Here is a 25,102-nt window from a genome sequence, read left to right on the forward strand (position 1 = left end):
CCCTCCCGGGCTCTCTCCCTTTCTCTCCCTCTCCCTTTCTCTCCCTCTCCCTTTCTCTCCCTCCCGGGCTCTCTCCCTCTTCCTTTCTCTCCCTCCCGGGCTCTCTCCCTTTCTCTCCCTCTCCCTTTCTCTCCCTCTCCCTTTCTCTCCCTCTCCCTTTCTCTCCCTCCCGGGCTCTCTCCCTCTCCCTTTCTCTCCCTCCCAGGCTCTCTCCCTCTCCCTTTCTCTCCCTCCCGGGCTCTCTCCCTCTCCCTTTCTCTCCCTCTCGGGCTCCCTCCCTCCCGGGCTCTCTCCCTCTCCCTTTCTCTCCCTCCTGGGCTCTCTCCCTTTCTCTCCCTCTCCCTTTCTCTCCCTCTCCCTTTCTCTCCCTCTCCCTTTCTCTCCCTCTCCCTTTCTCTCCCTCCCGGGCTCTCTCCCTTTCTCTCCCCCTGGGCTCTCTCCCTTTCTCTCCCCCCGGGCTCTCTCCCTCTTCCTTTCTCTCCCCCCGGGCTCTCTCCCTCTCCCTTTCTCTCCCTCTCGGGCTCCCTCCCTCCCGGGCTCTCTCCCTCTCCCTTTCTCTCCCTCCTGGGCTCTCTCCCTTTCTCTCCCTCTCCCTTTCTCTCCCTCTCCCTTTCTCTCCCTCTCCCTTTCTCTCCCTCTCCCTTTCTCTCCCTCCCGGGCTCTCTCCCTTTCTCTCCCCCTGGGCTCTCTCCCTTTCTCTCCCCCCGGGCTCTCTCCCTCTTCCTTTCTCTCCCCCCGGGCTTTCTCCCTCTCCCTTTCTCTCCCTCCCGGGCTCTCTCCCTTTCTCTCCCTCTCCCTTTCTCTCCCTCCCGGGCTCTCTCCCTCTCCCTTTCTCTCCCTCCCGGGCTCTCTCCCTTTCTCTCCCTCTCCCTTTCTCTCCCTCCCGGGCTCTCTCCCTCTCCCTTTCTCTCCCCCCGGGCTCTCTCCCTTTCTCTCCCCCTGGGCTCTCTCCCTCTTCCTTTCTCTCCCCCCGGGCTCTCTCCCTTTCTCTCCCTCTCCCTTTCTCTCCCTCCCGGGCTCTCTCCCTCTCCCTTTCTCTCCCTCCCGGGCTCTCTCCCTTTCTCTCCCTCTCCCTTTCTCTCCCTCCCGGGCTCTCTCCCTTTCCCTTTCTCTCCCTCCCGGGCTCTCTCCCTCCCGGGCTCTCTCCCTCTCCCTTTCTCTCCCTCCCGGGGTCTCTCCCTCTCCCTTTGTCTCCCTCCCGGGCTCTCTCCCTCTCCCTTTCTCTCCCCCTGGGCTCTCTCCCTTTCTCCCCCCCCTCCCGGGCTCTCTCCCTCTTCCTTTCTCTCCCCCCGGGCTCTCTCCCTCTCCTTTTCTCTCCCTCCCAGACTTTCTCCCTCACCCTTTCTCTCCCTCTCCCTTTCTCTCCCCCCCCCATCCCCCCGGGCTCTCTCCCTCTCCCTTTCTCTCCCTCCCGGGCTCTCTCCCTCCCGGGCTCTCTACCTCTCCCTCCCGGGCTCTCTCCCTTTCTCTCCCTCCCGGGCTCTCTCCCTCTCCCTTTCTCTCCCTCTCCCTTTCTCTCCCTCCCGGGCTCTCTCCCTCTTCCTTTCTCTCCCTCCTGGGCTCTCTCCCTTTCTCTCCCTCTCCCTTTCTCTCCCTCTCCCTTTCTCTCCCTCTCCCTTTCTCTCCCTCTCCCTTTCTCTCCCTCTCCCTTTCTCTCCCTCCCGGGCTCTCTCCCTCTCCCTTTCTCTCCCTCCCAGGCTCTCTCCCTCTCCCTTTCTCTCCCTCCCGGGCTCTCTCCCTCTCCCTTTCTCTCCCTCTCGGGCTCCCTCCCTCCCGGGCTCTCTCCCTCTCCCTTTCTCTCCCTCCTGGGCTCTCTCCCTTTCTCTCCCTCTCCCTTTCTCTCCCTCTCCCTTTCTCTCCCTCTCCCTTTCTCTCCCTCCCGGGCTCTCTCCCTCTCCCTTTCTCTCCCTCCCAGGCTCTCTCCCTCTCCCTTTCTCTCCCTCCCGGGCTCTCTCCCTCTTCCTTTCTCTCCCTCCCGGGCTCTCTCCCTCTCCCTTTCTCTCCCTCTCGGGCTCCCTCCCTCCCGGGCTCTCTCCCTCTCCCTTTCTCTCCCTCCCTTAATAACATTCGCCTCCGCAAGTCCGCATCTTTTTTGACCTGGTATCCCCAATATGGAGGAGCAAGTTAAGGATAAACTAAAGACAGGAGAACTGAAAAGACAAATACGCACCGTCAAGAGTCAGGCGTCGGAAAGCTTTAATTTTATTGTTGAATATGCGACAGAAACTTGTGTTGGCTTTGGTGAAAGTAGTCAATGTGGCGCTTTGCAAAAAGACTGGTACCTCGACGCTGATAGGCTTTTAAAAAATTGTATTGGCAAAAGTGATAATCGTTATATTATCATATAAAAAATGTAAATATTTATAGTCTTGTTTAACTTAGATTTCATATATAAATGACAAACTTTAATTTGTAATCATAAATCACCCCTCCTTCTGACTCGGGAGTCCCAAGTCCTCACAAATAAAATATGAAATTTTGGGTTTTCTTCGGGCTTTCCCAATCAAATTAATTAGCCGGCCTTTAATAGTCATTCTCATCAAAGTTTTATCAGCAGGAATCACATAAACCTTCAAAATTATTCCAAAATCTATTTTTTTACACTGACCTAATGTCAACAAAAGTTGACGCATAATTTCATGACTTTCCTCCAAATATTACTTAAATCTCTTAATATTACGCAAAAAATTATGCTCAGTCTTTACGTTGCCAAAAGTTAATGCCCTCGAAACCAAACAACTTCCGGTTCATGTTAGAGGAAAAATAATTAACAGAATGGGTGTTTCATAATTTGAATCTTGTAATAGTATAATCTATAATTTAACGTTCAATTTTAATCTCGTTATATTCATATTAATTTTTCTCTCTGAATATTACATTGTATGATTTATTGCAATTTCTTGTGACACACTGCAAACACTGCACACTAAACCCATTAGGGCCTAAGGCTTTATTGGGGCCAAAAATGAAGAATATTGTGGCTTAAAGTAAACTTGAGAAACTCACAAAACACTGTTAGAACTCTTTAATGGCAATCAAGACAGAAAAAGCATCATCGAGCATGGAGTCGCACCTCACGCCGATGGCAATGGTGTTGGGAGACAGCCTGTAGGAGAGCAACTCTATGATGCCAATTTCACAATAAATACAGGATACAGGAAGTGTATATACATTACGGGATGTTTGATTTTTTTTTTTCAATTTTCCGTTTCATAACATGAATTTCTTTCGTATCTTGGTACAAGATTTTCTCATTGAGGCTTTTCGTAACCTGAATATTTCATAAGTATAACGCCTTCCATCTTGTAATGTATCATACCTTTGCCCGAGTTCAATTGAGTCATTTATGTTTTTTTTCTCTTGCCAGTCACCATTTGAAGCCAAATATCTGCGGTGCAGCAATCTGAACATGCCCCTGCTTGCAACTGACTTCTTCAAAAGCGAATTACAGGTGTACCTTGACGGCTTAACAGCAGAGTAAGTCCAACACAATTTACAAGTCGTCCATGCACATGCTAACACCGAGTAAACATCTGTAATTTTCGCCTTCCAGGATGTGGGACTTAATAGAATATGGTCATTTTGATTGCAATGCTTTTATGGTGCTGTTGAAAATGTGGCAAAGCATCCTGTATAAGATCTCACAAGAGGTGCTGAGTGTTGTCCTACCTCAAGTGGAAGAACTCGCCCAGATCTTAATGTGAGTCCAAAGCTTCGACAAACACCCACAACAAGGTCTGTTACGAGAATTATACTAATTGATTAATTATCTGATATATATAATTTCAGTTAGGTACGATTAGTACAGAGTAATATAATAACCCTTACAAAACATGAAAAATGCTAAATAAAGTTTAGTTACATTTTGATAACAATAAAGATTAGATGATCCCTCCCCCTCCCCCCTCACGCCACAGACCGAAGCTTGCATCTTCTGAGGCACGGAAGTGCAAATTCTCGTGTGCACTAAGACAGTAGTAAAGAAAGTGCCCAAACAAAATAAAAAATAAATTACCATGTTTTAAAATATATATATATATATATATATATATATATATATATATATATATATATATATATATATATATATATATATATATATATATATATATATATATATATATATATATATATATTGAATAAAACAAAATTGGAAATCAAAATACAATGGTACCTCGACATACGATCTTAATCCGTTCCGGGACTGAGATCGTATGACGAGATTCTCGTAACTCGAGCGGACGTTTCCCATTGAAATGAATGGGAAACACATTATTTCGTTCCAACTCTCTGAAAAAACACCAAAAACATATTTTGATTGGAAAAAATGTTTTATTTCTTCTAATTTGCCATCTATTAACAAAGTAACACATAACTAGTGGTTTAATAGTAATAAAATGTGTTTAATCTAACTAAAATTGGGCGGATTTCGCAGACGGGAGACAGAGACGTTTGGGGGCGGGGGGGGGAGTAGGGGGTTCTGAAACATGAATTCTAATTTTGTTGTAATCTTGTTAAGTCTGGTTGGCGGTTTGCCACGCCTCCACCCTCACATTCGCTATCGATGGGCTGTTTGCTGTCGTACTACGTATTCCCTTCAAAATATTCCGAAAATGATTCACACAAATGTCCTCACAATAGGATAACCCACGACCACTTGCCAACGAGAAATAGTCTTGTAGTACATTTTAGCGATCGCTCCGCTGCTCATAAAGACCGGCTCGCAACTCCCTCGTTGAAATGGCTCTGGTTGCAACCGCTTTGAACGGCGCCTATGAGAGAGAGTTGCGACCAGAAATATTACAAAGAGGGAATTGCGAGCCAGTGCCACTGATGTTCTTAGGAGCAGCGAACGAGAAGTAATATAATACTCCTCGTATTAGATAATAAAAATAACAGGAAATGCAACAGCTCAGCTTAGCCACGTATTGATTGTGGGTAATGAAGTTTCATTCTGAGAAAGAGTGCCATTGCCTATCGGCGTTGTGTGCACGAGTATACTTCATTACCCAGAAAGCCCTCTTTTTGCCCGCGCATGCGCGTTGTGCGTTTCCTGGTCGATGCGTAGGAGGAAAAACTCGTTCAGTGCTCGTAGATATTGTTAAACACGAAAGATATGCAAAAAAGCTTGGTCGCATCACGAAATTTTGATCACATGACGGGCGAATTATTCGATCGAAATTTCCGTCGTAAGACGAGAATTTTGTATGACAAGCGGTCGTGTGACGAGGTACCACTGTAAATTACTAAGAAAATTACATAGAATATATAAATAGAAAATAATTGGTTGAAATGTATTTTTTAGGTTTAAATCATTAATAAAAGAAATAAATAATTGAAAATGTATATAGTCATACCTTGAGATACGAACTTAATGCGTGCCGGGATCGATTTACTCGTATCTCAAATCAGCATGTCCCATAGAAATGAACTAAATACAAATTAATTCGTTCTCAGCCTCTGAAAAAAAAAAACACCAAAAACAGGATATTACAATGGAAAAACATTTATTGGTTGTAATTCACCATCTACTAACAGAGTAACAAATAACTAGTGGTTATGATGTTTAATAATAAAATGAGGCATTATTGAATACAAAGGGGAGTTCACGAATGGGAGGGAGGGACAGAGAGAGAGAGAGACTTGACAGATGCGCTCGTAACGTAACAAACTTTAAATTTAACTTAAATGAACTTAGATTCTTATACACACTTAAAGTTTTAATCTTATGTTACACTAAATTTAAACCTTGTGCAATAAACAAGGCAAAGAGGTTAATGAATTCCACCGCGGCTTTCAAAGCAAACTTCCTGCTTCCACATCCGTATTGGCGAGCCAGCTCAGTGACTAATGTTTTTCGATTATTTCGTGCTTAATATCGATTGTCATCACACACGTTTTCTTCGCACTACCCTTCATTGCACCGGCTTGCTTTGGATCCATTGTTTCCCTTCTGCACTGACTAACACCCAAAAAAAACACGGAAAAAAATTCAACACTCCGCCCAGTGCTCGTAGAGATCTTTGCACGAGGGAGAAGTAGCGGGAAAGACAGTACGCTGAAATCATAAGCAGCCTCTCGCGGCCTGGCCGCCAAATTGTCTCGAATGCTCGTAAATTTGTCTCGTATCTCAAGGTAAATATTTGCTCGGTATTTTACTCATACGTCCCCATACGTCGAGGCACTCGCATGTCAACGTGTTACTGTAGCTGGTGTTACACATAAATATTGAAATGAAATTTGAAAAAATGTGGAATAATTGTGTATTTCCAGACTTTTGCAGTCGTTGTCCTGTCTATATGTCATTCTTTAAAAGTATCGTAGCAGATCTACCTTGACATTTGTCAACTAATGTTTTCTCTCAGCAGGAAGGGCGGCGAGTCTCCGCATCGGGCGCTCAATTATTCTAGTGTGACTGAGGACGATATCCATGCATGCATTTGGGACTCGCTACTATTTGCTCTCAAAGACACGATAAACGCAGGTGAGATCAAGTCACAATGCGGAGATCACCTGCTGGAGCTGGTGGCAGTAAAGGTCTCCAAGACTGTCAACAGGGCACTTTCAGAAACCTCCTTGCGTCCCGGCTCAGTGCCAAACCAGGATGTGCCACACCAGGTGTCTGAAATAGGTGAAATAGCTTTGCAGTCAATCTCAGTTTTCAGAGATTGCCTGACAACCATGAGGCTGGCAGGTCGCTTCGGAATCGAGGACGACTGCGTAGGTTGGTATTCATCGGAAGACACCACACGCCCATTAGTGGCTCCTCTTCCTACGCCTGTACAAACGTCAAACGAAAAGGCAGGAACAAACCTTTATTCTGACCCCACCATTGAGGGGTACGCAAAGACGGCAAACATTTGTCCTCCCTCGCCATCAGAAACATGGACAAAAAAAGAAATCACATTTTGTACTGCGCTCTTATGGAAGCTGATGGACCATATCGCCCACTCGAATGCTAAATCAGTGCTTGAGATAAACATTGACTGGATGCTAGCGCAGTTAAAGACCACCGTGGTCGAAACGCGGCCACACCACCTGCAGAACATAGGTGACTTTCACGTTGACATCTACAAGGACCTGTGTCAGGAATTTGGATCCAAGGAACGTCTGTATTTTTCTATGGCCCGCTGTCAACTTGTATTTGTAGAAACTCTGGCTCGAGTTCTGAAAAACCATCTCCAAACACCAAAAAAGAAAGATATTTTTACTCTAGTTCGGACATTTTTTAAGAAACGGACTTCAAAAGTCTCTCTACCCTGTGAGCACGAACAAGCAAGGTTGATGGCTTCCACCAAAACTAGGAAACTCTGACATTAGAACTTTTCGAAATATGAAAATGTTACAAAATTCTGGAACGTTTTTCAGTGCAGCCTGAGGACAGGATATTTTATTGGTTTGGCAGTTAAATCCATCCTAACTTATAACCACTACTAATCAGAGCTGACTGTAGCCACGATACTGCTAAAATTCCACTTAGTGCAGGTGTGAGGATCCAGTGCAGAGCAGTTCCAGTGCAAGCGTGGAGTTGCCGTGGCTGAGTCTGTTCCACTTGTTCAAATGTGGTGTGGTTCACGCAATTTACACAGACAAATTCAAACTACAACATGGAATTGACTTGGAGCACCAAAAAAACTATTCAGCCTCATCTTCCAATTCATGTGGGAGTCCCTGAAGTCGTGTGATTACGCTGCTGTGAGTGGGCGCATTGGTGAACACCGTGCCCAAGAAAAGAGGTGTTCCTCGCAGAACATGTTGGATGACCGTGCAGGAGCCCGACATCTCAATGCGGAAGCCAGAATGCCGAGAGGACTTTACCGTTTGTGCAATATTTGAACTATTGGATGCAAAGAACTGTTGGGGGGAAAACAAAGACACATTATTGAAATTTCTCAAAAAATACTGAGAAGTTGACTGTCAATACAATGTGAACAACAATTAGGTAAGAACATCATTTTCAATAAAATCCCAAAATACAATCATTTGCCATAACTCAATCACCACCATTGACAGCGATAGACGTCCAATCCCTTTGAACTGGAAAGATTGGCGTCATGGACTGAATGTCTATCGCAGTCAAATGGCAGTAAATGAGTAATCTAATCTTTTTTTTTTTTTTTTTTTTTTTTAAGATAACACTGGGAGGAAACAGTTTTTGTTTCAGGTTTCCCAGTGGGTTTGGCATCCACTTTAAGTTTCACTCTGGCCACAGAAAGTATCCAGACCTCTTGAAATGTTTCACTCTAGCATTGCAGGCATTTGCCATAATCAGAAAGTTAATTTGATTGCTCATTAATGTAGACTCAGCACCCCACCTTGACACAAAAAAACAGAAATCTACAAATACAGTAATACCGCGATTATCGCGGTTATTGGGGGGGTGACCCCCCCCGTGAAAAGTGAAAATACGCAAAGTAAGGTCACCCCTATTAAAAAAATATATATAATAATTCCTTCAGTGCTGAGTCCTAGTAGCAAGAGTGGCTTCTGTTTCAGCGTGGATTTTCACATTTTTATGAACTTAAAAAAATAAAAAATAAAATAGATTAAAAATTTATTCAGTGCGGAGTCCTAGTAGCAAGCGGAAGACAGGGGAGTTGCTTCCGCTTGCGAGTTTGAGTGTAGATTTTCGCATTTTTATGAACTTAAGAAAAAATAATAATAATAATAAGCCGCCTCGTGGCGTAGCGGTTCACTCGCCTGACTTTGTTGCGGGCAGTCGCGGGCTCGATTCGCACAGGTGGCGGTATGATTGGAAGTGCGGATGGTCCTTTGTCACTCTGTGTGCCCTACGACTGACTGGCGACCAGTCTAGGGTGTAGTCTGCCTTTGCCCGAAGACAGCTGGGTTAGGCTCCAGCAACCCCCGCAACTTTGGAGGATGGGAGGTATGGAAGATGAATGAATGGATAAATAAAAAAATGAAAAATTTACCCCCCAAAAAATCTGCGATGTAGTGAAGCAGCGATAACCGAAGCGCGAAGTAGCGAGGTGTCTCTATATTTACAAATTTCTTATAAAGAATAACTGAAATGTCAGCTGGTCATAAGCAGGGGCTGGAGGAGGAGTGCAGTGACTTTTCACCCCCATTCATAGTGGGCGGGCCCCTACAGATACACAGCTGAGAGGGGTATGGAATTAAATTAATGCTCTGAACATCTTGCATTTGTTTTTTACTCTAACTGAAGCACGTCGTAACCGATCGTTTCGTCGACTGATGTTTGGTCGACGGACACTCGGTCCCCGGACGTTTGGTCGAACGGACGTATCGTCGACGGACAGTTCGTCGAACGGACGTTTCGTCGGCCGGACGTATCGTCGAACGGACGTTTGGTGGACGGATTCGCCGCCGGACAGGACGTCGAACGGACGTTTCGCCGCCGGACAGGACGTCGAACGGACGTTTCGCCGACGGACAGGACGTCGAACGGACGTTTCGCCGACGGACAGGACGTCGAACGGACGTTTCGCCGCCGGACAGGACGTCGAACGGACGTTTCGCCGCCGGGTTCGCTCACTCTCAAAATTATAATCATGAGAGTGAGAAGAGTGAGAGAGTGAGAGTGAGGAAGAGAGACAGCGTTTACTGTTGAAAGCGCTCAACCAGGTAATCTCTCGCTCTCAAAATTATAATCATGAGAGAGAGAGAGAGAGAGTTTGTAATTGCATTGACAATGTAAGAGCATTATTATCTAAATATCTATTGGCGTGTGTGTACATGTTATTCATCGCCGGATTTGCACGCTCGCTCCTGGTAGAGAGTTTACTGTTGAAAGTGATCAACCAGGTAATCTCTCGCTCTCAAAATTATAATCATGAGAGAGTAAGTTTGTAATTGCATTGACAATGTAATAGCATTAATATCTAAATATCTATTGGCGTGTTGTTACTCGTCGCCGGATCCGCACGCTCGCCCCGCCCCCGGATTCGCTCGTATTGGCGTGTGTACATGTTTTTCAAACTCCGGCCCGTTAGGCTTTTAAATCCGGCCCGTTAGGCTTTTAAATCCGGCCCGCCGGCGTTGTCCAAATTATAATAAAAATCAATGACCTCATTCATTTTCCTTTGCCCTGCAATACCGCTCATCACTAATAAATTTTCACCTTCAGTTGTGTCTTTTTTCTTATATTTGAATCCCCAGGTTTGATAAATTACATTGCGTGTCCAAATGCTGTCAAATTTTAGTATCCATTCTGGCCCGCAAGTCAAAAAGTTTGCCCACCCCTGGTATAGACAAACTTGCCTCTTTTATACTATTATTGTCCCAAATTAAACACTATCAATAAGCTGCCATTGACGGCGGTAGACGTCCGATTCATGTTGACTGAGGTGCAGATGCTATTTCTGTTATTAGAGCTCCATCAAGTGGATATATAACGCAGCAGTCAACATGAATCGGACGTCTACCACCGTCAATGGCAGCCGATGTGTAAAACGAGAGCTCTTATTGATAATTTTGATATTTCAACACCTTGCTGTATTGCAAGTTATAGAGAGAATGAAGGTTCATCGGACGTCTACCGCCGCCAATGGCAGCCGGACGGCGGTAGACGTCCGATTAAGGTACAGAAAAATGCAGATTTGTCCCCCATATTTCAACAGTGGCTCTGGCACCCAAAGGCTCAGTCTTGTCCTAAGTCTTGATAAACCACATAATCTAATGCACAAAAAAGTACACGTCCGGTTGTGCATCAGCATGGTTCCTCCGTTCTCTGTATAAAAAGTTCCTATTTACACACCCAGAGTGCCCCAAAAAAGAACTAAGCTAATTTTCCAGCTACTTCTCAGAAGTCAGTGATTTGATCACCTGTCACCTTGCCCTTTTTTAAATATTTCAGCTATTTAGCTAGTTTTTCTACACGTCCCTCTTTTGTGTTTTTTGCACTCTATTTTTTGTACAGTTGAACATTATTTCTGTCTCATTTGTCTGGAGGTCAGGGTGAGTACTTTGTTGAACTAACTAAACCACAGGTGTAAAAGTGGCGACCCAGGGGCCAAATCTCACCCACCACATCATTTTGTGCAGCCCGAGAAAGCAAATGATGAGTGCCAACTTTTTGTTTTATGATCAAATTCAATTGAAGATTATAGATGTATAGGGAATATTTCATGTTTTTCTCTTTTTTAAATCAACAATTCTCATCTCATTTTCTGAACCGGTTTATCCTCACTATGGTGGTGGGAGGTGCTGGAGCCTATCCCAGCTGACCAGAGGCGGGGGACACCCTGAATCGGTGACCAGCCGATCGCAGGGCACAAGAAGACGGACAACCATGCACACTCACACCCATATTGCAATTTTTTTGAAATCTAAAATTGTATTTTCTTTCTGGTTGCATTGTTTTTAGTTCAAAAAGCCTTTTTAAAATCTAAAATTAAATATATAAAAATATTTAATATTTTCCACTTTAGTATTGAGCATATTTTAAAAATATATATATTTTTTAAAATGAAAAGCAAATGATTAAAATATTTTTTCCCTTACTAAGAGAAAAAATGCTCAAATAAATCTTGTTTTAGATTTAGATCTATAACAAACTGAATGTTCAAGAGCTTTTGATCCAGTTCTTTTAATCCTTTTTTAAAAAATATCTACGTAAATACTAAATCTAAAATGTTTCCCCCTTTTATTTTTCACTGAGAATAAAACAGATTTTAAGAAACACTATATTTCCTTTTTCCTTTTTAAACAAAAACAAAAGGTTAAACCGTGAAATATGTAATATTTGCCCTCGTTTCTGATTTTTAAAAACTTGTAAATACATTTAAAAATCCACTAAGAGAATATTTTCTGTAAAGACGCTCAAAGATCTACAAATTTTAATGTCGATCAGCACGATCGGAAAAGCTGTCAATTCATTAATCGATTAATTTTGACAGCCTACTTGGAAGACATAACAACCCTCTGGATGAAAGGGAAACTATGACGTGGGCCGCGACATAAAATGAATTTGTCACCCCTGAACTAAACCAACGAATGATTAAGTATTAAAATGTTATAAAATCACAATTTAATGTCATTGTTTGCAACATTTATTTATTGTTGGTTTGTTTCTTCAAATTCGGTGTTAATTTTAATGCCTATTCAAATGATTCTTGTGCAAAGCATTTTGCTCATCTCATTTTCTGAACCGCTTTATCCTCATTAGTGTCACGGGGGTGCTGGAGCCTATCCCAGCTGTCTCCGGGCCAGAGGCAGGGGACACCCTGAATCGGTGGCCAGCCGATCGCAGGGGACAAGGAGACGGACAACCACGCACTCACACCCACACCTAGGGGCAATTTAGAGTGTCCAATCAGCCTACTATGCATGTTTTTGGAATGTGGGAGGAAACCCAAAGAAATCCCAAGCAGGCCCGGGGAGAACATGCAAACTCCACACAGGTGGCCGTGACCTGGATTTGAACCCAGGACCATCAGAGCTGTGAGGCCGACGCGCTAACCACTTGCTCCACAGGGCTGCCCATTTTGCTCTTGATTTCAATTTCTAACAAGCTTCCTAAAATATAGATATTGTATAAAATATTAAAACACTTTTGAACCTAAACATTTTTTTTATTTTACTGCATGTATTCAACCCCAAAAAATGGAACAACCCAAATAAGCCGCTGATCAGTCAGTATATAATGCAGAGTATACAGAACATAAATAATACACTGCTGTTATGCATGAAAAACCTCATTCATTGGGCCGCATGCCTCGCTGCTTCACGTCTTTTTTTCTTTAAAGAAAAAATGTCTAAAATTGTTTGGGATTTACTTTTCCTACCATGTTCTGCTTTCTAAACAATGCACATGTGAAATATTCCAGCCTGAAAGCAATTTTTCCCCCGCTCTGGTGAAACCTTTGCTTTGCTTCATTTTTTTACACCTTAATACATATTTGAGGTATCAGATCAGGACTCCATCAGCAGATCCTCAAAACCGTGTGCGGTCGATTGGTCGCCGGTCTTTTGGTCGCCAGTTGTCGCGGTCGGGGCGACCAAAAGACCGGCGACAAAACAAGGTAAAACAACACTGTCTACGCATCAATAAAAGCCAACAATGGCCATGAGCAGTTTCACTGAGCCAACGTGTGAGTGTATACGAGTTTGTATGTACATGCGTTGTCCCTTTAAGAAGGTACGTTAGTCAGGGTCTTAACAAGTTCTCCAACAAAAAACAATAAAAGTTTGGGAAATTTGGAGCTTTTCTTTAGCCTATTAATTACTAGGCCATTAAATATGACTAAATAGTAATTCGCAGTTTGTATTTAGGGAATTTGAGCAACAATTTAAATGGTAATTATCAATAACCTTCCGGGCGACCAAAAGACCGGCGACCAAAAGATCGGTGACCAAAAGACCGGTGACCAATCGACCGTGTACCCAAAATTAGGTGACTTGGACGATCAAGCAAGAATATGTGGTCAGGATTTATCTAAAAATATATAATTTAGTTTTTTCCTTTAATTTGATTAGCTTGTACCCAACCCAATGTGGCTAGAGAACTCACAGCTTCACCAGTAGTCGGATTAATGAAGTCAGCCCAGTAGCCTGCAGTCCACAAGGCAAAACACATTTCCTTTGCACCGCTCACAAACTGCAATGGTAAGAAAGCAGAGTAAGAATCTCATGTATCCAAAACACAACTATGCACCTCAAGACACACTTTTGTGAGTAGCTGCTCTTTATCTGGATCAGCATCCTTGCAGCAAGTACTCTGTGAGACTGTCACAACTGTGATCGATGTGTTAGGCACTGTCGGGAACAACAGCTCAAAATCTGACAAAAAGGCGAATACTATTATATATTTAGATTCACGTACCAGCACTACATCATGATACATACTTAAGAACAAAGCTCACCTTTCCTTAACAGCTCAGGACAGGAACTTATGGAGCAATCTGTGTCCGTCTGATTATAGTACTGCTCAGCTTTGTGGACTCGCTTAGATATGGAGCCCAATTTCCCCTGATGATCAGCACAAGCAGACCGAAATTTGTATACAGATGTTTGAGAGAAACAAACATTAGGTTAACGCAGCTGCAGATATACGAAGCAAGCCAATCTTTGTCAATGTGTTTAAGAACATTGAAATGGGGGGCATAGGAACTAAATTCTACTAGGGAAATACAACAATGATATGACATTACAGTAATACCTCGACATACGAGTGCCCCGACAAACGAGCAATTTGAGATACGAGTAAAATTTCGAGCAAATATTTATCTTGAGATACGAGACAAATTTTGATATAGGAGCATACAGCAGACGCGAGAGGCTGCTCATCAGAACATGATGGGCACTGTCTTTCTCCCCGCAACTCCCTCATGTAATGTCTCTACGACCACTGGGCGGACCGTTGCATTATTTCAGTGTTTTTCCCCCTTAGTCAGTGTTAAATGGCAGAGGAGCTTGCTCGCTAATACGAGAGGAGTATACTACTTCTTGTTGGCAAGTGGTCATGCATTATCCTATTGTGAGGACATTTGTGTGCACCATTTTCAGAATATTTTGAAGGGAAGACAAAAGCAAACAACCCTCAATAGGTTCCTCGATAGCTAAAAGTCAGGGTGGAGGTGGGGCAAATAGAGCCAACCCGGAGAAGAAAGGTATGAAAATGTATAACAACATTATAATTAATTTTAGTGTAAGGTTAGATTAAATTTATGTGTCTGTATCGTAATCCAAGTTCATTTAAATTTATGTTATCTTACGAGCGCGTTGCCGTGCAAAAAGTCTCTCCTCCGCGAAATCCGTCTAATTTTAGTACTATTAAACATCATAATCACTAGTTATTTGTTACTCTGTTAATACATGGCGAATTAGAAAAAATAAAAATGTTTTTCCATTCCAATATCCTGTTTTTGGTGTTTTTTCAGAGGGTTGGAACGAATTAATTTGTTTTTAGTTCATTTCTATGGGAAACTTAAGATACGACTAAATCGACATACAAGCTCAGTCCCGGAACGCATTACGCTCGTACCTCAGTAGTACTCCGAGTAAATAATGCATCGTCATGAATTCCTTCTAACATCAGTATCAACAATTTTTAAAAATTCACTTTTTTACCCTACTTATTTAAATCATTGACAACACTAGAGGTCCATTCCATTTTGAGTGGGAGTCGTGAATGAATGTTCATTCAACCCCCTATCTGTAAAGATGGATTGGTCATCTGGCGCGGGGGTTCCCAACGGCCGGGCCAGGGACCGGTACCGGGTATTCATTTAATTACAATAATTAATAATTTTCTTTCATTTTTGTCTGTTTCTCGCATCTTTTATACAAAATTGGGACTGGTAATTTTTAAAAGGGTCGAGTTGGTAGTTTTTTGAGGACCATGGAACGAATTACGGAATTTACATATAAAGTACGGCTTTACTTACGACATATTCAAGTTACGAAAAAAGTTCTGTAACCAATTAATTTCGTAAGTAGAGGTACGACTGTACATGTATAATATAAAATACAATGACCAATCATTCAACAGTATAGAATACTAATTGCTAATATTCATTTATTAAATACATACTGCTTATCACAAGGGTCGTCGGGGTGCTGGAGCCTACCCCAGCTAACTATGGGCAGCAGTCGTTGGACAATCTGAATTCGTTGCCAGAAAATCGTAGGGCACAATGAAACAAACATTCATTCACGTGCAGACTCGCACCAAGTGAGAATTCAGAGGATTCAATCAGCCTACCGTGCATGTTTTTGGGATGTGTGAGGATCTGCCTGACAGATCAAGGGTTCAAACCTGAGTGTTTTCCAACCTTGCTGTGTGGAGTTTGCATGTTCTCCCATGGTTTTCTTCAGTTTCCTCCAACATCCCAAAAGATGCATGGTAGGCTGGTTGAATACTCGAATTATGAATGTGAGTGTGAATGGTTGTTCTCCTTGTACCCTGCAATTGCTTGGCAACAAATTCAGGGTGTCACCCGTCGACTGCCCATAGTTGGGTGGGATAGGCTTCAGCACCCCCTAGAAAATCAATGAATAAGAACCATATATAAAATAAAATTCACAAAGTTGAACTGGCAATATAGAACACATACTTGTCAACCTCGGCCAATTGCTCCCCTTATTAATGAGTACAATTCCCCTCGTAAAACAATTTTAAAAAGAGTAAAAATGCAACACAGCACATATTTACTCACATAGGGCGCACTTAAGTCTAAAAAATTTCTCCAAAGAGGACGGTGTGTCCAATCAGTGTGCAGTAGATTCAAAATTCTGTAGATGTCGCTGTCTGATGCTGACAGCTTGACTGTCTGGGTACATTGCTATATTTATATAATGAAAAGGCGGACGGGTGAAATGGGAATGCGCGCGTGCATATCATGCTTAGAGCATAAGAATACTATTAGTAGTCGACGATGACGTTTTCGCCTGCTGCCAGTGACCAAGACGATCCGAAACGGGTAAAACGAGATCGGTTTTACAAAATACGTTAAAAAAAAAAATCCCATACAAAAGTCGTTATACGACGTACACAATTTGAAATGATAAAAAAAACAAAATACGGGAATACAGTTATGAGAACAGAACACATTCTATTTTATTACCTGAAACACATTGACAAAATGGGCTAGAATGAACTGTTGTCTCTCTGCGCTGCACGGGGCTGTTAGTACATCAGGTGCAGTTTTGTTGTCAGGAGATTTCTTCCCTTCCACTCCTTCCAAATGGCTGTCAAATCCTACCTTACCCGGCAATTGGAAACGTTGGTCTTGAGGTCCGAAAGGTCCCATGTTCTCATCGGGCCACACCGTTCTAAGGCCTGCCGAGGACAATGGCTGGTAGTGTTTTAACAACACAAAACAATATTTAGAAGTATACCTGACTCTGTGTATGATACAGATGCGTAAGGTTCCTCTGGCTTTGTGGTGGAGAAACCTCGGAGTTGGCCTAACTTCACAGCAGCAAACGTTTTCCGACCTAAGGTCTGAGAACAGACGAGCCGGCTGTCAAAGCTGGGTTGCCTCGACAATGATCTTCATACAGAGGAAGCAGCAAAACACGTGGTAGTTTTTAGCTCCCGGCCGAATGGAGGTTATCTGGACAGGAGGCCCCATCTCGATGGCTCTCAAAATGGTCGCTGCTCGGTCCGCTTCCTTTGTTCTTGGCTAGCCCCCTTGGCTAGCCCCCACCCTTCCTAAGAAGGGGTCAGCGCTCGGACAGAGCCAAGCGACCACCTCGAGGTCTCCCATTCAGATACGCCGTCCAATCGGTCGGTTATAGTATTTAATAGAAGTTTAGGCGGAGGCGGGACCAGAAAAAGGGGTGTGTATATACAAAGTGATGACAGGCCTTGACCTGTAGGTGTCAGTAAAAATTCTATTCTAGTAACTAAATTCATAAGAGTGCAAGATTAAATATAAGAATACAATTCATATTTCACATTTCCCCCCTGTTGTAACTTGAAAGAATTTTCATTAAACATATCAATTTGTATCCCTCCCCTCCAGGTTCTAGAATACAAATATCATTGACAGTTACTCAACAGGGTATGGAAAATAACAAAATCACATGTCAAAGCAGAGGCGAGAAATGATGTAATCAGTGGTAAAAATTCCTCTACGTCCCTCTTAATGAGCGAACCCAATATTTAAATCAAGACAAACACATTTGCATAGAGGACTCGTCACACTTCGAAAGAATGCGATAATCTCCAGTATGGTCTGTCATGCGGTGATACTGTGTCACTATAACCTACTAGCGTGTGCTGGATTGTGTTTTGAATCATAACTTTCATACAGGGGATTACACACATAAAAAATACAGAACAGTAGCAAAAACCGCAAGGTTGCAATTTTAAACAGAATTGAGAATCATGACCCGGTTATTAACCACGACCACAATGATACACCTACGGCTGAATGATCCTGGGCCATGGTGTTGACTAGGGCCTTTATTTCAGCTACGGCACGAGTAATGTACTGGTTTCATCTGGGATGAAGGTGCAGCAGTGTTCTCCCATCATGGCACACACATCTCCATCTTTGGCTGTTATCAGATCCAGGACTATCGGTCCTGCAACTTCCCTAAAGGCTTTTAAATCATCTGCTATACCCTGTAGGGCCTTGACAGTTTGGTTAATGAACACTCATGTAACAGCTCAATGTCTTTACACATGATTTTCTGGGGGGGTGGACCACAACCTTTGGTCAACAGGAACATCATCGCACCAGATTGAATCACGTGGTTTGAATTGCACTGATTTTGCACTGATTTTGATATCTTACTGTTATGTTCACTCCCCTTAAAAGGAATGCATCTTAGACCATCTGCACGACTGCAGATTTAAATGTGACGCCTCGACCCAGTGAATTCAGGATGTCAGGATCTGTGGAAATGGGTATACGGCTACACACATAACAACTTTCATTCGCAACAATCAGTTTTTTCTGGAACACCATGATTTTATACCACACGTCTTCTTCATAGTAGTTCTCCAGATTGTTCTTTCATCTTGCTGTTGAGGGATCGAAGACCCTCCAGGGCCTTGGTTAAACTCCCGTCAGCTGCTGTGTTGTTCGGGATGAACGTGCAGCATTGGTCGCCAAAGATGGAGCACACGCCACCTTTCTCTGCCAGGAGCATGTCAACAGCAATTCTGTTCTGGAAGGCCAAAGGAGGTCCCCGACAACTGTTCATGGATGGCTGCAAACCCTTCCTCCGTCCTGTTCTGGAGTCGTGCAATTTGGTCAGCGAGTTTATACTCATCTGATACGCTGCGGGGAACCCCGATGTTGATGTAGGTTGGGTCCCCATCCAAGAGCGGACCGCTTGGCTCTGCCTTTCCAGTGATGAGGCAGGACGTTTCCTGCACTTGTTTTCCAACTCGAGTCTCTGTGGGCGGGGCGTTCAGATACGCCCAGGTTGTCACTGACAGTGCAGTCACTGACAGTCCAGTCACTGTGATGTGGGTGGCAACAGCTTTCACTGTGGCTTCTGTACAGAGGTGCAAAGTCTATGGGAGGTCAGGGTTAAGTGAGGGGTGCTCGTGGCTGGTGAGTAGACGTCAGATGAGTTTCTTCACGGACAAGGGTTTTGACACCGTCCGACTTAGTCCACTCAGAGTCACCTGTCTCGAACGACCTTGAACCGACCTTGGTGAATCGACTTTGACTTTTCAGTGATCTTTGCTGCTGTGGAGGTTGGTGAGTTGGGCCACGAATGGGTCTTCCCATCGTGGAGAGAACCAGGACTTCCTTTTATGACTCGGATCAGGATCCAGTCACCTGGCTACACCACCTCCTGCAAGATAGACAAAAAGATCACGGCAGCTTACATGTTCTTTGGATAAGTTTCTCTCCTTCCTTAGTCTCTCGTCATGGTTACTCTTCCCATAGAGGAAGTTAGAATGGTCTTCCATGAACTATCTCAAAAGGTGTTAATCCCGAGCTAGTTGGTACTATCTTCATATACGTTTTGGCCAGTGTTAGGCGTTCTGGCCATGGCTTATTTATCTCCCCCATGGTTTTCTTAAGCCTTGGTTTTATCGTACCATTTGTTCGCTCTACTTAGGTGTTTTGCCATGTTTTGCACTATGCTGTTTGCAAAATTAGCTCCATTGTTACTCCAGCTGATTCTGGAGATCCCATGTTCTTTACAGATCAATAAAATAACAAATTAAACAGTTCCTACAAAAATTTTAAAAGTAGGTATTTCGATGTCCATCATATCTTTTCCTCCCTTTTGAGACATTTATGGCTCAATTTTGGAATAAATTTTTGGTAGGCACGGTAGGCCTTTAGCTTTGTACAGTTCGTCTGCTGACTGTTCTTGAGATCGGCTCAGTTTTGTTGTTGTGTATGCTGCTGTGTAGTGTTTGCGCTGCTGCTTTAGCTGCTGTATTCTGTCGTTGTCTTTAACACGTGCTTAACATTTGCTTACGGCTATTTTGTTGGGCTTAATACCCCAATGAATAAAAATCGCAACAATCTTACTTATTCCATCACTATAGTTTGTGAAAATTTAAATGCCTTATCAGTCAAAATCAAATATGCTAGCTGGTATTCTATTATGATCACTGCTTCCTTGTTAAGATCAAGAACCATATTTGTTTTTCCCTTTCCTCTAATTACACAAATTAACTAATCATACTTAAAACTAGGAAAAACACAAAAAGCAAACCAGGGTGCTTTCTCCCCAGGAAAACAGCTTTCCCGTTCTCTGTAACAGTTAAATTCACATCAATTAATATTCCAGAAACAAAATGCACACATTTATAATTCTGAATATAATTGAACCCACTAAATTGTAATCACCCCTTGTTTGTCAAGGTTAATATTTTAGCATAATTGTATCCTTTAAAGCAATTAAAACTCATTACTTATAAAATGCATACTAATCAAGTCCCAATTCATTTAACAATGTGCATTGCGTTGCATATTAACTCAGTTGTTTGAAATTCAAAATATCCCAATCTAGTAGTCTTTTTATCAAATGTAACATTCCATTGTCTTTGGAGTTTGTCAATCATCTCCTATAAAACTTTCTTAATCAATATTTTTCAATAGTCAGGCATAAAATTAAATTCTAGTTACATTTCTATCCATTGTAGTTTCTCTTCTCTCTACTTGTTTACTTTAAAAATCTGTAAGAAGATCTAGTCTCAATTGTTTACTTTAACTATCTGTAAGAAGGTTTAGTCTCAATTGTTTACTTTAACTATCTGTAAGAAGGTTTAGTCTCAATTGAAACGCTTTCACTTTTTTTTATGGAGACAATAAAACCAATATAAAAAGTTCCTCATGGCTTGCAGCATCGCTCCCCGAGCAATAATCTCTCCAATCAATATTTGAGTGCTTGCCATTTCGTCTGATTACGTCAAAAAGTTTATCTTACCTGTCTCCTATAAACGTTTCAACTGAGAGAACCTTCTTATAGTGCACAAAATGGATCCCGCTATTTTCATGTTTGCTGGTTGGTCAGGAACACGTGTGTTGAGCACCCAGGCTCCCGGGACCGCCGTTGGTCCAGTCTGTTTTCTGTTAGGAAGCACAGTCTCCTCCTGCTAACCCAAATTCAGAGTGTTCCTTTAAAGTTTTTTCTTTTATGCAAATAGCCAGATTAGCCTCATCCTCTAGTTCCAATCGTATAGTGAATAATGGCGTTTGGTATGGTCTACTTAATAGGATGTCCATATTTTGTTGTCCGGTTGACCTCGTTATGTAGGCGCAATGACTTCATAACGAAATATGGAACCTTTTTTCAATTCAGTCAATTATTCTGTTAACACAATTTGGATGCCATTATCACAATAAATCAATAGTACTTTGGAATTTCGTATCAAGCACTGTCTGTGTTTTTCCCAGTGCTCCCAAATTTCGCATAGCAGATTTGTTTCTCCACTTCAAATTTCACATTTGGAGTACTGCTGCTTTTTCATTAAAAATTTCCTTGGACGAAATATTTTTCCATAATTTGGCGTTGCCATCCGTGAAACGGCTTATTGGCGAATTCTGAAATCGATTCCAATTTGCTAAATCATTTTCCACCTTGATACCTAACCGATTGATCATATCTCGGTGGTCGGCCAATCAAAAACACAAAAAGGACAAACAACCATTCACGCTCACTCATTTTCAGACATCCGTGGTCTGCAATTTTTTTATCACTGGTGAAGAGCGCCATCCCCAGTCCTGGGGCTTCTTGGCAGCTAACCACCTTTCGCTGTGTCATGGCAAGTCATTCTAAAAGGAAATAGGTCAATGTTGTTTGGTTGGCATCAATTGTTCGATTCTAATGCAATTAATATTCTAATGGTCATTAATATGAACCACGCTAAAGCATATTCCACCTGTTGATGGGCAAAACAATGAATTGCCACCCGTGCACTGGTGACAAGTCATGATGTTTATTGCATCTCAGCGAAATTATGCCTATCCTAAATTAATTATTTTATCTAAACTTGCCAGCTACATTTTACCTAATAATTTGGATCAATGCCATTTCTGCATTGTCTTCATGTTTGATATCATTAATAATTTGGATGATTCCTAATCCTTAAGTCTAAATCGCAAATCCCTCTCTTTTTGCTAAAATAGCTAAATTGCACTTGTTGAATTGCTGTTCTGCTCCAAGCACTATGCTTATTTAATATAAGAGCCATTTTTTGTAGCTCACTCTTACCACAATTAAAATTTAGAGAAACTAACCTTCTACTTAGCAATTTCTTAATCATTTCCTAATGATAAATTTCAGTGTTTATTAGAGGACCCATAATTTGTCACCAATATGTTATATTGTCAATTTTCTGTCTCTAACTGTCTTCTTTTCTTTCTATTACTCTCTCTGCTCATGTCTCCATCACTGCTCCTCCTTGCTCATCGTGTGGAATGTGAGATGTAACCTGAGATTTCTTGCATTCCAGTCCCCCAATCCCCCCCTCGTGCTCCTGGCCCCTGCGAGTGGAGCCCGGCACGAGGAGTGGCCTGAGCAAGGGGGGCACTGTTTCTGAACAGGCCTAATATATATATATATATATATCTTCCTGGGTTAGTGGAAACGTGGGCTGTGGAAGAAAGGCAGTTTTAACTTCAGTTGGCTCGCCGCCATCTTTTCCTTTGTCTCTGGGCTTGGCCATTTTTTCCTCTCACATGTGGTCTGCTTTTCAACCCCCCCCCCACCATCCTGTACCAATGCACCATCTCTTAAATACTTATTTTTATCAGTCTAAGTATTCTTTTTCGCCGATTAAACTCCTATTTTTCGCGGCAATCATACTTATATCGTTTATGAACGCGTCATAGCGTACTTATATATATATCTATTCATATGAAGGTTACTTGCATGCGTTTATAGTTTTATTCTATTTCTTTTTTTTTTTTTCTTTATATCGAGCTCTTTCATTATCTTGGCACTGTATGACAATATATTTCTTCTATATTTTTAACACAACCCTCGAAGTCCCTTCGCGGGGAGGCGCTACCTCCCATTTTGTCTGCTTTCCAGGCAGATAGGCCGACACACAGCCTTTTATCGTGCTGTATACTATTAAAACATAATTCCGACACACAGAAAAATGTCTTTCCGACACACAGAAAGAAGAATCTCCGACACACAGAGAAGAGTATACGCAACTTTTCTTTTTGGGACTTGGTGGGTTGGATTCTACAAATTAATTTTAAAAAGTGCCTTACCGTTTTTTGGTGCCTCCTCTGTACGAAAGGATAATTCGTAATCTGTTCCCGGGCCAGCAGGCCAGATCGCCCTCTCTCAAGGCCGGAGTAGCCGACGTCAAGCCATCCATCCTTCTGTCGATCTGCCGTGGCCGGAAAGCAGAGAAGAATCTCGGGTTTCAGGCACCAAAATGTCAAAGCTGGGTTGCCTCGACAATGATCTTCATACAGAGGAAGCAGCAAAACACGTGGTAGTTTTTAGCTCCCGGCCGAATGGAGGTTATCTGGACAGGAGGCCCCATCTCGATGGCTCTCAAAATGGTCGCTGCTCGGTCCGCTTCCTTTGTTCTTGGCTAGCCCCCTTGGCTAGCCCCCACCCTTCCTAAGAAGGGGTCAGCGCTCGGACAGAGCCAAGCGACCACCTCGAGGTCTCCCATTCAGATACGCCGTCCAATCGGTCGGTTATAGTATTTAATAGAAGTTTAGGCGGAGGCGGGACCAGAAAAAGGGGTGTGTATATACAAAGTGATGACAGGCCTTGACCTGTAGGTGTCAGTAAAAATTCTATTCTAGTAACTAAATTCATAAGAGTGCAAGATTAAATATAAGAATACAATTCATATTTCACACCGGCCTCCGCTGGACAACACCTATAAAGTATCAAAAGCATTATTTTAACCTATTCATGCACAAATGTATGACCCTTACTGGGGTACTCATCTAAAAGGTGCTGTAATCTCAAATTAAAATTAAATTGTTTAATTGGGCAAAGACTATTAACAACCCCTGACACATTTACATGAATATATAAAGTAAGGAGTACAAGAAATCAGGCTTTAAAGGGAAGAAAAACGGCTTGTTCTGTCAGTGCTAGGATTCTGTAGGCTTTTCCGTGCCGGCTCCCAATCAACTTGGACTTGCTAGCACGGATGCTATTGCGGTAAGCACACAATTCTACATATAAAGAGACAGGGAGAAGACTTTCTCTAAGTTGGCAGCAGAAGCACAAATGTCAATTTACACCAATTGTTATCGAGATGTAATGGCTGACCGGGGAGCTGATGTCGTGCAAAAGTGGAGCTGAGAAAGACCCAGGTGGCGTTGGTGAGAAACAAGGGATACAATCCCATTAACGGGGATAAAATAACATATACATATGCATATAAATATACGCATACACATACAGTGGGGCAAATAAGTATTTAGTCAACCACCATTTGTGAAAGTTCTCCTACTTGAAAAGACTAAAGAGGCCTGTAATTGTAAACATGGGTAAACCTCAACCATGAGACAGAATGTGCAAAAAAAACAAACTGAAAATCACATGAATTTTAAAGAATTTATTTCCAAATTAGAGTGAAAAATAAGTATTTGGTCACCTGCAAACAAGCAAGATTTCTGTCTGTCAAAGAGGTCTAACTTCTAACGAGGTCTCCACTCATTACCTGTATTAACAGCATCTGTTTTAACTCAGTATTGGTATAAAAGACACCTGTCTACAACCTCAGTCTCTCACACTCTAAACTCCACTATGCCTAACACCAAAGAGCTGTCGAAGGACACCAGAGACAAAATGGTAGGCCTGCATCAGGCTGGGAAGACTGAATCAGCAATAGGTAAAACGCTTGGTGTGAAGAAATCAACTGTAGGAGCAATTATTAGAAAATGGAAGACATACAAGACCACTGATAATCTCCCTCGATCTGGGGCTCCATGCAAGATCTCACCCCGTGGCATCAAAATGATAACAAGAACGGTGAGCAAAAATCCCAGAACCACACGGAGGTACCTAGTGAATGAATGACCTACAGAGAGATGGGACCACAGTAACAGAGGCTACTATCAGTAACACAATGCGCCGCCAGGGAGAATGTGTTATGGTCAGATGAAACCAAAATACAACTTTTTGGAAACGAACCGGTTCCTACGTTATACGGTTCCTGTGAATTTCACATTGATACTTTTTGGGGGTCTTTCCAAACGTGGAGCGC

The 25,102-nt window shown here is 42.6% G+C and overlaps 2 protein-coding genes across 6 annotated transcripts in view; one reads left to right on the top strand and one right to left on the bottom strand.

Annotated features, from left to right (window-relative positions):
• Positions 1 to 25,102, top strand: part of LOC144078686 (uncharacterized) — a 39,860-nt gene that overhangs the window by 10,606 nt on the left and 4,152 nt on the right. The window contains exons 2-4 of one of the 5 annotated variants that reach the window (XM_077606997.1): positions 3,368 to 3,477; positions 3,554 to 3,700; positions 6,369 to 9,979. In XM_077606997.1, the coding sequence (XP_077463123.1) occupies positions 3,368 to 3,477; positions 3,554 to 3,700; positions 6,369 to 7,314 (1,203 nt within the window). In that variant the 3' untranslated portion in view covers positions 7,315 to 9,979. Of the gene's footprint in view, positions 1 to 3,367; positions 3,478 to 3,553; positions 3,701 to 4,510; positions 6,136 to 6,365; positions 9,980 to 25,102 lie in introns of those variants that run through there. The other 4 variants (XM_077607323.1, XM_077607079.1, XM_077607160.1 and 1 more) reach the window with 4 other exon arrangements.
• Positions 7,243 to 23,769, bottom strand: mmadhca (metabolism of cobalamin associated Da). Its single transcript, XM_077607447.1, has 6 exons — positions 16,822 to 23,769; positions 16,548 to 16,762; positions 13,845 to 13,950; positions 13,649 to 13,761; positions 13,493 to 13,579; positions 7,243 to 7,854 (listed from the first exon to the last, which is right to left on the bottom strand). Exons 2-6 carry the CDS (start codon positions 16,731 to 16,733, stop codon positions 7,636 to 7,638), a joined length of 711 nt encoding a protein of 236 aa, XP_077463573.1. The 5' UTR covers positions 16,734 to 16,762; positions 16,822 to 23,769; the 3' UTR covers positions 7,243 to 7,635.

The sequence above is a fragment of the Stigmatopora argus genome, chromosome 1, assembly GCF_051989625.1.
Source record: "Stigmatopora argus isolate UIUO_Sarg chromosome 1, RoL_Sarg_1.0, whole genome shotgun sequence".
Lineage (NCBI taxonomy): Eukaryota > Metazoa > Chordata > Actinopteri > Syngnathiformes > Syngnathidae > Stigmatopora > Stigmatopora argus.